Source organism: Octodon degus, unplaced genomic scaffold (genome assembly GCF_000260255.1).
Source record: "Octodon degus isolate 3935 unplaced genomic scaffold, OctDeg1.0 scaffold00015, whole genome shotgun sequence".
NCBI lineage: Eukaryota > Metazoa > Chordata > Mammalia > Rodentia > Octodontidae > Octodon > Octodon degus.
Window position 1 is genome coordinate 21,235,084 of NW_004524591.1, and position 16,242 is coordinate 21,251,325.

The following is a 16,242-nucleotide window of genomic DNA, read 5'->3' on the forward strand; positions in this document are numbered from 1 at the left end:
CCTGGCGGAGGCGCGGTGCCACCTGCATCCTCGCGGCGCGGGCCCGCCAGGCCCAGTCGGGCCTAGGCTGGCACAGCGGGGTCCGCGGGGCGCTCCAGGGGCCGCGCTGGCGCCACCACGCCCCCGATGTGCGACACCCTGGGCAGCCTGCGCGGCTGTGGGCCCTGCTGGGCGCTCAGGACCAGAGGGCGTCCGGAGAGCCGGCTCACTGCCACCCTGCCTTTTATTCTAAACCAGACTCGCTTCTGGGCTAAGACAGCGGACACCCTAGGCCCTGTTAAACTGAGTTTTGGGTGGCTTTTTGTCAGATAACTTTTAATCACTCAGAATTTAGCTTCTAATCAGCCAGACATTTAAATGGCGCGGAGTTAAACCTTCCATTTTCCACATCCACTCTGGTGTTTGCTGGAAATTTGCCACCGAATTTAGGCTCTAGTTGAAGGTTACCAGGATTTATCATTGTTTCCCCAAGATGTTTAACCCTCTGGGGCTCTTCTTTCATTTAAGATACTTTAAAAAGAAAATTCTGGTAAGAGCTCTGCCCATTTCGTTTAAGAAATTTCTTTTAACTCGTGCGGGTTTGTAATCCAGAAATACTTCTGAAATGAGGAAGAGGGAGCATTGGCGACAGAAAGCAGCTGTGTACCAGGAAATAATAAATATCATGCAAAAATATCACAGCTCATAGATGTCCTTTTTGAGAGGAAATCTCTATGTTTAATTGCTTTAAAAATGTGGGGTGGAAAACACAATTATACACTGTGATAACAAACCTGTACAGATAATCCCCAAACAATACAAAACAAGGGCTGAAAATTTTTTTCTTTATGATTGAAATAATTGTTCCAAAATTATTATGCCACCTTCCCAAATATCATGTTGTCCCATCTGCAAATACTTGACGTGTAATAGTTACCAACTAAATGCATTTAGGTCTGTCTTTAATAAACAGAAAATTGCATAGCTTTTTATATTGTTGTACATCCTCAAATGTATCTTTCCATATTAGTCCTAAGTGATATTCTCGATATTTTAAAATTTCAATTGTCAGAAATACATAATATATAATTCCTATTAAGTATAAACACATCATTTGACTCATCTGATCTTAATAACATGCATTTTTATAGTTACTATACAATCAGAATAGACACTGAGTTATGCTGTATGTCTTTATTCAACAGTATATTCTTAAACATCTTGCTCAAACAAATTAAGTGAATTTCAAAGAAAATAAAACAAAGAAAAGTAAATCCTGCCAGTAGAAACAGAATCACAGTGCTTTACAGATAAAAGGAAAAGAAAAGAAGTTCTTATATGAAAAGAGATTTATTATTACATAGAAAATTCTCACAATAGTTGAAACACACTTCAGAAACTAGTAAACACCTTAGATAGAGTTGTGCCAATTACACAGCCCACAAGCATCTGCTTTGTCTTAATTAGACGGGGGAGGTGAATGACCACTGTTTATTTTCATTTTCCTCATTAATTATGAAAAACTGCATTTAATTCATCTTGCATGGTGAGAGATTGGCTGCGCAGATGTAAGTCGTAAGGGAAGTGGCTGTCGGTGGGCAACCTGAACATGGCACCCTGCCCAAGGGGACCCCTGGGTGGCACTGCACAGTAATGCATGCCGTAATTGTAATTTTTGCCATAGTCCAAGGTTTCTTCTTGCTTCAGGGAAAATATCCCATTATAGTTAATTGGGGGAGGGCTTAAGGGGCCTTCAAACTGAGGGCTGGCACACTCAGGGGAAGTACTTTCATAGAAGGATTCGTACGCACTGCAATAATTGTAGGGCTTCATGGACTTGGAATTATCAAGAGTCCCATGCCCCGAGGGAGTGGCGAGCTCAGGGCTGTGGTAGGGTGGGTAGAAGGTGGAGTAGGGAGACCTTGTGTGATGTGCAGCCTCCCCGCCCTGACCCATCAGGAAACTCCTGGCATTGAGCTGCAGGCAGCCGGCCACCAAGTTTGTAGTTGGCTGGGAAAGACCTTTGCACAAGTTTTGGACGAACGTGAGCAGATCTGGTCTTTTGCCGATTCTCAGAATTTCAGAAAGTGCCCAAATGTAGTTTTTGGCCAGTCGTAAAGTCTCTATTTTGGACAGTTTTTGGGTTTTAGAATAACAGGGGACCACTTTTCGTAAATTGTCCAGGGCGTCGTTGAGGCCGTGCATCCTGTTCCTCTCGCGGGCGTTGGCTTCCTGTCTCCTGAACTTGACCCTTTCTAGTCGGAGCTTGGTGGTCTTTTTTTTCCTAAGACCCCTCCTCCTGGGCATCCCATTTTCATCTTCCTCTTCTCTGTCTTCCTCCTCTTCCTCTTTCTCAGTTTCTTCTCCAGGAGCCCTTTTGATGCTCTTTCCTCGAAGGACAATTTGTTTTGAAAAGCTTTCTGGTTTCTTAATTTGCTTCTGGTCCTCGCATTCTCTAGAAAACTTTCTGCACATCTGGGATTCTGGCATTACAACAGACTCATCAAACGGTAGCGTTAACATGGTTCTCTAATCTTAAATTACCTGAAAAAATGCCAGCACAATATTTAAAGTGTTTTCATTTTTAAAGTTTACACACTTAAAATATGCTTGATGACTTAATCATAAGACTATAGGAACATGTGAAAAAGACTAATTCCAAGACTGTTTTTTAAAATTAAATATAATATTTGAGCTCCTGCAGACTAGTAAATATAAAAACATTGATGCATGCAGTAAGATTAATTTATACAAGCAAATTATCAAAAGAAAATGAAACAGCAAGCATGTATTGAAACACCACCACCATATTCATTTCTCTTTGATTTTAAACTAGATTTTAGTACTCAAAAAGGATTTTATAATTCAAGTAAATGCAAAACATGTGATAACAATGCAGAATTTCATTAATTCCAATTCCTCTGAGAACAAAATAGAAATCAGTTATAAATTGAAAAGTGCTGTATCTCCATTAGCTGACAAATCTGTGGGGTTTTTAAGAAAAAAGCAACTTTATTTGCTGTTATGCAAATATAAATTTCGATGAGTAATTGTAAGAATATACAAATTTAAAGCAAAGATTATTCAAATCAGTTTAAAAACAGATTCTTTCATGATCAGTAAAGAATTATGTAAAAGAGCACTGTTTTCCCAGCCTTCAAAAAGAGAAGGGGATTAGGCTTATTTGGATAAAACACTATCAATGAATGAAAAAAATCATTGACAATCTTTTTAATCAAAGAAAATACTGAGACTGCTTTTATATTTAAGATTTTTCCAAATGTAATTGTCTGTTTACTGCTGTTCAAATCAGCCTGGACAAAAAACACTCTCATAGTGTTTTTGTTCTACGAGCCACGGAAGTCTCCCTCTAGCTAATATCTGACAGGAACGGTCCAAGGATTCTGACTGCAATTGTGCACGTGTGTTCAGAATCCCAAATGAAAGGGGAAAATAATTTGTGTTTCAAATGCATTATTGTTTTCTGTTGAGTGAAGCAGTAAGTATTTTCATCTAAAGTCTTCGAACAAATAGGCACATTAAAATAGAGACTTTTCAATTCAACAATCTCCAACATCCTCACCACACACACAGACACACACACACTCCCTCACACACACACACACAAACTCTTAGTAATGTCCACATACTTGCAGTGTTACATAATAGCAGTGAAAGTATGTGATAATTACATCATGAAAATGAAATATGAGAAGAAGTTATAGATGGCAAAGAGCATATAAATACTCTAAGACAGTGACACTGTATCTTTAAATACTTGCATGCAAAGCCAGCATCAATGGAAATATATCTTTATTTATATTACCTTAGGTTTTAATTTCATTCAATAATCAGTTTTCATTTTGGGTCTTCCAAATCTTTTCAGGCTGAGTGTCGCATCGTCTCCTGGAGCCCCTAGAGCTGGGTGTATCTGCACTATCTCATTGATCTCTAAAAAGTGACATTGATGCCAACTGCCAGAGCTGGTACCCATGCCATCTGCTAGTGACGTCACAGGGCAGAGAGAGCCATGTGATCCTCTCTCTTGGGACCTTCATTCTGCACTGATCATCTGGCATCCCTGTAAGTGGGTACCAGCATTCATGCATCAACACAGAAGGTTAGACTGATAGGGAAAAAATCTGCACCAGCATTTCACATACAGTAGGTGCGTTTCTCCTCGAGCTGCTCCGGTTTCACTGGCAATCTGGAGAAAGAGCTGTGTTAGAGCTCTGTTTCGCCCTGCCAACAGTGCAACTGTTAGGTGGTCGTTAATATTCCATTCATTTGCAAGGTGGGCTTTTGTGTGAACCAGAGGTTTTTGTTGTTGTTGATGATGTCGTTTTGTAAAGATCACCCTCTCCTTTGTGCACCTGGGTACCCGGGAAAGAAAACTGGGATAAGGAGCTGGGAGCCGGTCTTGGGATACTTAACCAAACTGAAATTAGGATCAGCGGATGAGGGTCAGTGTGGGGCTCATTATTTTCTTGTTTCTTCTCATGGCATGTAACTTCTGGGTATATGTCTGTGTGTTCTGTCATTAACATGTAAGATTTCTGTGTCTCTTAGGAATCTGGAATAAAAGAATAGTTTTTATTGCGTCTATAGAAGACAGCCTCAAATGCTCTCCTTGCTGCACCTTGCTGTAATCTTTCAGCAACTTTTTAGACAGATTATATACAGATTAGATAGAGTGATAGACAGACAGACAGACAGACAGACAGACAGACAGACAGACAGACAGACAAACAGACAGGCAGGCAGACAGACAGGAAAAACACAGAAATCCTGCAAGTCCACTCTTAAGGATTCCTAAGTACGTCCTTGAGTCATAAACTTCATTCTTTTTTTATCCCCAGTCTCACCAAGCATTAACTTGCTTGTTCTTTCTCATTCCATTTCAGACACAATAAACAAAAATGATCACTTAGGAGTTTGTTTTTTCTCTTCCTGGCATTCTGCTGTGTATTTTAATCAAAGATTAGTTTTCCTGTTTTTTTGAGTTTTCAGATATTTTTCTTTCTCTTTACAAAATCTCTTCCTCCTATTTTTGTTTCCTCTGTAACATTCACATAAATATTGTCTTTTGCATACATCAATTCCCAGTGCTTTTTCTCTATCAAGTACGTTTCAATTTCTACTTTTTGCGTACTACCACATTTTGATTTTTATTTGTTTGTTTGTTTTGGGCTTGCTCTCTCTCTCTCTCTCTCTCTCTCTCTCTCTCTCTCTCTCTCTCTCTCCTCATTTTTTTTAACAAAAGCAGGGTAGAAATAGTTAAACAGAGTTGGCAAAGCCTTACTAATAAAATGAAATACACAGCCAGAAGCAAACTCCACCTTCCTCTTCTTTTCTCTACTCTCCTGCCACCCCTTCCCCCCAAATTTCACTTTATTTCAGGAATGCTTACCTGTAAACTAAGAAGTGAATTTTTAAAAAGTAAAAGTTTAAATATAAGCGAATAAACACCACACTTGTTGTTTGACAACTGAGCAATTTCCCCTCTAACGTGAGAGAGTATGCTTTTGGTATTAGAGTAATCCTTGGCAGGCTGGAAGTGTTAAATCTGTGTTAGCATTCCCCTTATAAATCTCATTTTTGAAAGGTTTAAAATTCTGCTGTTTTAATGTACTTTGGATCCAAATTGGCACCCAGGGCATCAGACCAAATTCAACTTTACTCCTCCCATGCTCCACCCATTTCCACCCTTTTTGAAGAGTTGCTCCAGTTTTCCTGGACACTTCTAGAAAAATAGGGAAATTGGAAAAAAGTGTTGAGCTCAATAAAAGTGAATACTTGGTCTCTCAGCAGATCAGTAGAAATTGCAAAATGAAAATAATAAGACTACAAATTGTTACATTAAAATAGATAGGTTGATATGGTTCATGTGTTTTAAAAATTCAGACACACCAAAGCCATATTTTAAAGATTTGTAGCTTAAGGATATATTATTGGTAATCATTATATTGAATATATTTCAAATAGCTTTTGCTTCAAAAACTAGACCCACTTTTTTCTATCACTACTGAGAATTTCAATACAAAACCCAGGTCCATAACTTAGTTTGTCCTCATATATGGCTTAAATTTTAAGAGTAAAAGGAGGATAAATATCATAGTCATGAACCACAAAGCAGCCAGTGCTGTCATAAATTTTGCATATTATACCATATTTTGTATTTGAAAAATCTCCAGGAGCTGCATTGTATTAAAGATATCACACATACGAAAATAAAAATCCAGAGAATAGATGATGCATCTTTATTATCATTGCAGCCCAACATAAGAAGCAGCTTTATGTTTTATATTTACATTTCAGAAAAATGAGAAACAAATTTATTGATAAAAATGTCTCACCTTTGCATATGAAAAGAAAACGTGATGGTCAGGTCAGGGAACAGGATTTATTTTCAGGTTTTCTGACTATTAATCTATTTCTTCTATGATTTAGTTTCTTTATTTTACAAGAGGAAAGAAAAGGGGAAACAAAAAGTTGTTATGTCAAGATTTAGCATGGAATCAGTGTTTTTGTAATCTTTCAAAAGAAATTCTATTATGCATTTTCTACTATAGTTCTGGATATTCAAATTCTTGTACTGTTCATATGCATTCCTACCATCTACTACAGTGGCTGCTCCACTCTCTAAGAAAGCAAGAATGCATTCTGCTGTACAGGCAGACATTCAGAACACCAGGACTGTGTGATCACCAGCTGTGTAACCTGCTTTCCTATTGTACAGCAAGCACTGAAGTTCATCTCTATAACTGAACTTTATACTAAGTTAAACTCATAAGATTTTTGCTTCTGGGACCCTGAGATTTTCTAGACTTTTGAAAGTATCCGATGTCTGCCTGTCTCTTCCTTTCACTGGGTGAATGATCATATTTCAGTTACAAAAATTAGCTGAAGAACATTTAGATTTAATTTTGACTTGTTGCAAGGCAATAAAGGTCAAAAGTCCAGGTTAAGGCTCTAGTGCTACTATTTTTAGGTTATCCTGCTGAAATTTATGTTTTAGCAAATAGGAAAGCTATGGATTCCCTTTTGTACAGTCCTCTCAGAGTTGAACAGATTAATGATATACATTGTCCTCAGACCTCCAAGGGTAGAGGGCATCACAGTTCGGTCAGGACAGAAACAGGCAGCAGAACACAGCACCAGAGGATTTACTCCAGGTAAAGGATACTTCCGAAAATGTTGGATAATTTCTCTACAAACTTTGCTTTTCTCTGTCTCTTTTCTTTTATTTCTTTTCTTTTCCCCTTCTTTCCTCTTTCCTTTTGTTTCTTTTCTCTCTTTTCACCCATCTCTTCCAGCTCATCCAGGAATGCTGTAGGGTTGGAGGCACAAGTCCTATGAGCCTGCTCAGTGTGATCCCCATCATCTTGAAATCCTTTTAGCATCATGGTCTACTGTCCTGCTTTAGAAAACATCTCATGGAACGTAAGTGAAGATATTTAAATTATGAGGCAAGACACAAAACATCCTTATTCCTCTCCAAGTTTTAGAGGGCTTAGATATGAAGAGCGGTGTCTAAATATTTTACTTCCATGCATCCATGAAGATTACTTAAGCTAAGCACATAATCTGGAAATAGTAAACTGAGGGCAACATTTGAATTGCTGTTTTAGATTTAGCCCAGTGAAGATGATCTGTAAGTAATAGCATTGTTTATGTCGCTCACCAAACCCCTTACCTTTCAGTGTTTGGGTATAGCACTGCACAAAACAGCACTTAGTCCTTTCCAGAAATACCTTTCATTATTTTTCCCCCATTGAGCATAATTTTTCTTGTATTTACCAAACTGAACTTATTACAATAATTTTCTAATATCTTCTTAAATAAATGTGTTTGAATATGCTGATTAGAAACTTCTACCAGTAGGAGAAAACTTTATTAACTTTCATGGTCCTATTGTAAGGAAAGGTATAGTTTCCTTTTGATTTTAAAATAGAAAGACTGGGCTGGCCAGATAGCTCAGCAGACTAAAGCGCCTGCTTAGGCACAGTGCCGTGACCAGGGTTCGATCCCCAGCCTGCGGTGCCGGCCCTGCCCCCAGGGGTGCTGAGATAACAACTGAGACTGGACATGGCTGCACGCGCCTGTAATCCCAGCTTGGGAGGCTGAAAACAGGAGGATCACTATGAGTCCGATCTACGCAGTGAGGCCTTGTAGGCCCTGTAGACCCTGTCCTAAATACAAAATAAATAAATAAAGTAGATAGTATTGTTAATTTTCAATTTATGTAATATAGTAGTTGCTTTTAGACATAAAAAATAAACAGATTCACACTGTATTTCTTCTCTATTATGTTTATCCATGTTTTGAGACTGGAGTGGACACTCTCTTCTGGAGATGTTGAAAGTTTTATGCAAACTGCATGTTGAAAGTCAACTTTCCTGGCTGCATGACGAAGCACAGGCTCCTCTCCACAGGGGATTCCTGGACACATCTTAGGAGGCCTTTGAGCTCACTGAGATTGTCTGCAAAGGTACCACTTGGGTGCACATGTGTCTATTTCTAAAGAAAAGCTCATTATTTCAGATGCAGAAGTTGAGAAGAACAAGAGTTGCTTGACACCACACTAACCTTGATTCAAATTTTCAGCCTGTACTTTCATATCTCTATGCCCTGTGTTCATTCAGCCAGGCATTTGTCCAGCAAAGACTTACAGAGTGTCTATTCTGGAGCCATTCTTGGCTTCTGTCTGTTCACAACCAGCAATCAATGTTAACAACTTTTTTTTTTTTTTTTTTTTTTCAGTATCAGGGATTGAACTCAGGACCTTGCGCTTGCCAGGCAAGCATTTATTCTACTGAGCTATCTCCCCGGCTCCCTGTTATGTCTTAAAGTTTACCAAGAATCTGATTACTTTTCAGTCACTTTTGCCCCTCTTCTGGTCCAATCACCACCATCCTTCACCTGGCCTAAATGTCACGTGGACTCTCTGTTCCAACCCCTGATGATCCATGAGTGGTTTAGGATAGACACTGGCCTGTGTCTTACTCTCAAAGCCATGCACCGGCTCCTTCTCCTTTATGGGCAGGAGCCAGATTTCTCATGTCATTTCCTGTCACTCTCCTGGAACTCCCCTCACTCCACTCCAGCTTTTCTGGTTTTACACACAGGACACTAGAAACCTTGGGTCTTTGCATTTGACTTCTGCCTGGAAGTGTCTTCCTGGATATCTTATGCCTCATATTCATGTCCTCTGGTTCTCTGTTGAAATGTCCCATCTCAATAAGATCTTCTCTGACTACTGTATTTTATACTGTACCGCTCGCTGTCTCTACCCTTCTTTTATCTGTTATCTGGATTTGCTTTTCTCCATAGCACTGATCATTTCTCAACATAGGCTGTTCTTATTCAGTGTGTGTATTAACCTGAAACTGCAATACTTGCACGCCAAAGGCAGTAAAATGTGGACTTACTGAGTGAAGATGTTGGTTCTAAGCACTGGGGTAGTAAGAACCACTCAATAGAATGTGCAACTGCCACTGGAAACTACTGAAGAGTTCCAAAGGAGGCAGACAGACAGACAGTAAGCAGACAAACACGTGTAGATTTATCCACTGGAGGCTAAGAGAAGAATGAGAAGAGCTATTGATTAAGTGGGAATCCTGCTGCATGTCATCCTTTAAACCAAGGCATAAAGGAAATGGCAGAGGCCAGAACAGGTATGAAGTGCCCAGTGTCTGGCGAAAACCAGCAGCAGCACAATGGGAGCCTGGCTGAGGTCACGTATGGTGACATAGCTGAGACTTAACCCCAAAGGAAACCATCAGTGCACATAAAGCAATTGGGTCTGGAGTATAGTTCAGAGGTAGAGCATGTGCTTAGCCTACACGAAGGCTTGGGCTTCTTCCCTAGCATCAAAGTAACTGAATGAAAAAACGAAGTGAAAAGATAAGTTCACTGTGAATGCTGGGAGATTTGAAGAGCAGAAAAAAGCAGGGAAAGAACTGATGGGTTTAGTAAGCACTATCCCAATGTCACTTGAGTGGGTTAAAGTGGAAAGAAGTTGTGAAAAGCACAGAAGCAGGGTGATCTCTCTGGCCTTCCTTCCCTCTCTCCCCTACAGCAGGTAACAAAACCGTCAGAGCAAAGGTACCCCTTCCAAAGCTCAGAACAAAGGAGGCTCCCTAGCTTTGAAGATTCAGGGAAGCATAGAAAAACCTTGGGAAATAAAGCCCTGCTAGGTCCCTCCTAGCTTAGGACCACTGACTCACACTCTGCCCTATCATGTCACTGCACCATAAAAAATCCAGGTTGAGCTTCTTCTTCAGGTCTTCGTTTCCTTGTGAAGACTACCATGCCACGTACACTTTATTAAATAAATGTGTATGTTTTTCTCTGGTCAATCTGTCTTTTTAAGAGGCCTCTTCCATGAGCTTTGGGTGGGTAGGGAAAAACATGTTTTTCTTCATTTATAACACACACAAAATTATGGCAGTGGGCAGAGTAACTGGCAGGCACAAGGGGAAACAAGTGCAACCCATCAGAAGCCTTGGGAATGGAAAGAAGGCACCAAATTGTGTTCTGGTGATAGAACCAACAGAATTTACTGGTTATAGGGGTATGGACTAACATGGCAAAGTTATTTGATCTCTGGCTATGAGGAGGAGGGTGGTGAAGATGAAAACGGACGAAGCACGGTGGGTAGGCCATGTGCCCAGCATCAGGGTAGGCATGTCACGAACACCATTCCATTTGCTCTGCCAAGTAAGGCAGACATGACTATCTTCAGCATAGAAGTAGATGAAACTGTAGCACAGAGACCTAAGGAAATGTACCCATAACACTCCTGTTTTGAATGGAACAATCACCCTTTAGATCTAGGTCCGTCTGAGTCTAAATCTTACCTTCTGACTACTACAGTTTTCTATGTCAGTAATTAAACAACCAAATATCAGTGGGGACTGACTCATGTAAAATTAATGGTGAAAGACTAATCAACATTAGACAAACGAAAAAACCCTAGTTGTGAATCTGTTTACAGAATGAAGAATTCTCTTCAGTGACTTCTCATTTTGACTACACTTTCATCTTTTAGGTCAGTGTGCATAGGTAAGTCGTAGGCCATTCTGTTGGGGGAATCTTGCAGCCACATTTACTATCACTGTGACAGACTCTGTTTGCACAGAGGAGCCCGGGGCTGAGTTTGTTCATTTAGTCTTTTATTCTTTTTCATTCACTTAACAAAACACTGTTAATGTGTTACTACTTAGAGGGAGAGGGAGGTAAATATCAAAGTGACAGCTCTCAAGGAAGTTAGAGTTGAATCAGGCACATGCAGTACAGCTATGACCCTCTAATTTAACTTAACATGAGCTCGCTGTGATAAAAAGGGTCATTGTCATGAGATGAATCTAGAAATCAACTGAGTAGAGTTCACAAGTACATGGACGGATTTGTATTTTCTTTATTTTTATTTGAAATGTACAGAATCTGGTAAGTATAAACAATGGCAAGTCTATAGCTGAATTAATGTTGACAAATTGATTTTAGTTTGGTATTATAATAAATGTTGCTGTTCTAGTCTGCATAATTTGGTGAACATTTGTATAACAGGACCGAGAACAAGAAACATTACCAGCTCTGGAGACGCCTTCTTCCTGTCCTTTTCAGACTGTATTGGAGAGAAATCACTGGCCCGACTGATAACTGCATAGATCGTTTTTGTTCACTTTGTATACAACAGAAATAGAATCAGTTGGTGTAAGAAATGGAATCATTTTGGGGGTCTGGCTTCTTTCTCTCAACATTTTACTTGTTTAATTTGGCCATGTTGCTGTAATCTTAGAGCCTTGATTCTCATTGCTATATAATACTCCATTGTGTGACTACCATAACTTATTTCTTTATTCTGTGTGTGTGTGTGTGTGTGTGTGTGTGTGTGTGTGTGTGTTACCGGGGAATGAACTCAGGACCTTGTACTTGCCAGGCAAGCACTTATTCTACTGAGCTATCTCCCCAACCCTCTTCATTCTATGTTGATGAACATTTGGATAGTTTTTAGTTTGGGGTTATAATAAGTACTGCTGTTCTAGTCTATATAGTTTGGTGAACATACCAAATTGTATCCCATATATGAAATATACCCCATTCATAAGTACATATCTCATAGGAATACATACACATGCTAACCATGTACAAATTTTAAAATAATTTAGCTGAGCGTAGTGCTGCATGCCTATGCTGTCAGTGCTAAGTAGCCTGAGGATTATGAATTCAAGGTTATCAATTCATGTAGTCCACTACACAGTGACACTACGTCTCAAATCACAAAGAAAACAAAATTTAGAATGGCACATTTCTAATTCTTATTAATTAATAAGTATGTCTTTTTGAAAGCCCTCTACTTCTTGAAAAATCATCACACAGGATCGACATCATTCTCTCAAAGCGGTGGAGTCATAGAATCGATTCAAGAAGGACATAGATTATTAAACTGCAAATGTTTATTGAGTGATTCCTGTGCATCAGGCTGCTCTGTTTGGTACTGGATAAGAGAGTAGAAGACACAATCTCTTCACTGAGAAAGCCTGGAGTCCTGCTGAGGAAGCAGGGTGAATGCCCTGGATGTGCTGAGATGCGTGAGGACACATGGTGGTGGGGAGTTTCAAACAATGAGTATCTGCTTTGCTGATTGGATACCTTCTAGGAAGGCAACGCAAATCTAAGCACATGCAATATTTCTACCAAGCTCTTGTTTCAGAATATGCGAAGAGTTCTTTAGAGGAATTTCAAGTTTTCAAACATTATCGCAAAATTATCGACTAATATGTGTTGCATGTTAATATTAAGACTAATTTTAAAGGTTTTCTGTGCCAGATTTTATGTATATGTCTCAAAAATCTGTGTCTTTTATACACAAGTAGACAATGTAGTGTTTGAGACATGACATGAGGTTAAAGCATGGGAGTCTGATGACTTCTTGGTGCTGTCACCCTGGGTGAGATTTCTACCCTACAGGTTATTCATTTGTCAAATAGAGATAAATGTGTTCTTACCTTGCATGTTGTTAGATGTAAAGTGCTTAGAATAATACCTGGTTTGTAGCAAGTATCTTAGTTTATTTTCTGTTGCTATTATAAAATACATGAGGCTGGATCCTTACAAAGAAATAAGATTCATTTAGCTCCTAGTGCCAGCTCTTGGTGGTGGGTGACATCACAATGGGGAGAGTGCATGTAAGAAGAAAAGGCCATATTGCAGATAGAAAGCCAGAGCACAATTCAGCGATGATGGTTGCTCTGATAACAATTTGTTCTGTTGAGAACTAACTCAGGGTCCACAAGAACTACCTTATTCCCATCTGTAGGCATCCTCCTTAATGAACCAACTGTCTACCACCAGGTCCCATGTCCTCAACACTGAGGTCAAAGCCACCAACACATGGTCTCTTAGAGGACAAACTAATCCAAACCTTAGCAATTAGAATCATGCTATTTGATGGATGTTTAAAAATAAAAGTTGATGCAGTGTAAGGGAGTTGAATAGAATATATCAGTGTAGGAAAGAGTCCTCAACTGCTTCTCACTTTCTGTGCTCATGTTTACAACATCCTCTGCGTATTCAAGTGTTCCAGATATAGGTGGAAGGGTATGCATTATAATATAGACAGAATAAATGATTTGGAAGTTAGTCTGCATTTCTGCTTGCAATTCCCTGCCCTATCCTGGGGCAGGAAATGCAGCAACCTCTCAAGGACAAATAGCTCTTCTTGAAGGTTGTACTAGGCTACAGATCTTTTAAGAACTTGAACTTCTTTGTGTATACTCATTTTTTTTTACCTAAAGAATCAGCCAAGCCTTTGTTCTTTTTCTCTACCTACCTTTTAATGTCTTGGTGGCTTTGACGAGAAAAGTATACTGCACATCCAGAAGACAGCAGAAAGCACTTTCAGTTTTGATGCTTACAGGCTCACAGACATAAACCAGCATTGAATCCAAAGGCTTAGGTTGAAAGGGTCACCTGACTAAAACCACAGATTCAAGTGTAAACAGGCATGAGCCAGTCATCTCCAAGGGAATGCATTTATTTACCCTGGGATCTTCCCTATGCAGGTAGATCTTATAAACCCTTAGATTGTTATTTTTTAAACAAGTAATTGTTTACACCTAGAGGGATAAAATAAGCAGCTCATTCTAAGCAAAATGAAAAAGAACATATCATTATGTTTCTTTTAGTGTTTTGGACTTCTGGTTGGTTTGCTCTGTTTTGTTGGCAAATCTCATCTAATTACAATATATTTTTCATTTGTGTTTTAAAATAGCAATCCTAGCCCACTGTTATTACAACATATGTGGTAAGTTGTTGTTCCTAGGGTGGTGATAAATTTGAGATGATCCATTCACATCCTCATGGGTTGGAATTAATCTTTCTCTTCTGATTTCCCACTACACTTTGCTTCTATTATTGTGCTTAGCATAATTTGCTTTGTAGTGTAGCTATTTGTGAACGCATCTGTCTCCCCCATTAGATTGTGAGGACAAAAACTATCTCAGATTTATGTTTGTTTCATTTTGTCTTGCAATACTTACATCACGTACGCCCCCACACAGAAATTTATATAGAAGGAACTCAATATATATTAATGGCAGAATCGGAGTGATCGATTGCAGTGTGGGGATATTTGGCTACAGAGCACCTTAGAGCCCTGAGGCCCATCTGTCAATCAAAGCTGTGGTCTTTGCTTCACTAACACTATGGCTAAGCAGTGAAAGAGTCAGTCTGTGACAAAGAGCTTCATGTCCCACATACTGTAAGTTAGACGGTAGATCATATAATGCCTTTAGTGGTAAAAATAATTCTTTGGAAAACAAGAGGTCATCTAGGGGCAATAAGAGCCTATAGATTTAAGTACTGTATACATTTGAAGGTTGAACACATTACTCTCCCTACTAGTTTTTGGGTTTTTTTTAATAATCAAAACAGGCTGCTGGACTGTGAATTATGTCCTTTGATAGCCAAAGTAATGTTCACTGAGCAGTTTGCTTGCTTCTTTGTGGTCACCAGTACTGATGTAGGAGTCAGTCTAAAACAGTGGTATGTGACTGTGTTCTCTTATGAGCCAGTGTCATTTTCTGGAGAAAATATACCCATTTCCTCTCAGTTCAAAGTTTCAGCATTCCTTCATGCTGTGTTTTCTACCACCAGCATAGTGTGAGTGGTTTATTAGTGATGAAGATAACTCACACCAACTGACTCACTTTTCCACTGCAGCTTTCTGTGTGGCAAAGTAGAGTCAGTGGATGTAGAAGAGAGGAGAGACTGCCTTTCTCCATGGGTGGCCAGCATTGCTGGTTGGTGGGCTGCTCAGGCAGTGCCTACTTTTCAGGACCAATAGAGAATGAGGAGCCAGTGATATTAGTAACAGTCCTCTGCTCCTCAAAACAAAAATCTTTTCATTATTAGCATCTCTTCTACAAGCTGTCTGTACCAGGCAGGAGTCGAGAGAGAATCAGGAAGAACAGTGGCACAGAAATAATTGCATGGATTGTGCATTGACAACAGGGCATCCAAAGACGGCATGCCAGAACCCTGCAACTCCTGCCTGGCTAGCATGGTGCTCCACAGAATCCCTGCCCTCGAGGGGCTTCTGATCCTTAGGAGAACTTAGACTTGCACAGATATCATTCAAAGCAGTGGAGTGATAAATTGCCAAAGAATCTGAAATGACCTTAGATGTTTTTAGTGGTGATGCTGATAAAAACATACAATAGTTCACTAGAAATTTTGATGAACTGAACATTCTACTCTGGGAAAATTCTAATTTTTCTAAATGAAATGGACAGATTGAAAAGGAAATTCTAAAATGTCATTCTTAAGGCCTTATAGTGCTTGACTTTTACCTATTCCTCAGGAGACTACAAGATTTATTTTTATTTTTTTCATGGGAATTTAGTTATAAATAAATGAAAAGGGGAAACTGAATAAATAAGGAGTGAATCCTTTTAACTTCAACTCTCTGGGTTGTGTGAAATTATGTCATTTGTGGGGAGTCTTAAGTACTTTGCTTTCAAGAACCCCTGCTTCCATGAAAAAAAACTATGATTTGTATTTATAATTATGTTTGTATAAAACATAATTTAGAGTGGATGATGTTCATTTAAACTTTTTGGGTGCACCTAAAAATATTATGGTGCCTGAGTGTTCTGAGTACTGTGCCTAATGTCAAGTCGGCCTTGTTGTGGAAGATGGTCTAGACAACAGCATGTTTTAAACCTTTTCTGGTTGAGAATCATGTAATATGATGAA

General features: G+C 39.3%; 1 protein-coding gene across 1 annotated transcript; it reads right to left on the bottom strand.

Moving 5' to 3' along the window:
- Positions 1-691: 691 nt before the first annotated feature.
- Neurod6 (neuronal differentiation 6) lies at positions 692-4,137 on the bottom strand. The gene is made up of 2 exons (XM_004626534.2): positions 3,806-4,137; positions 692-2,523 (listed from the first exon to the last, which is right to left on the bottom strand). Exon 2 carries the CDS (start codon positions 2,500-2,502, stop codon positions 1,489-1,491), a length of 1,014 nt encoding a protein of 337 aa, XP_004626591.1. The 5' UTR covers positions 2,503-2,523; positions 3,806-4,137; the 3' UTR covers positions 692-1,488.
- Between the last annotated feature and the right edge of the window lie 12,105 nt (positions 4,138-16,242).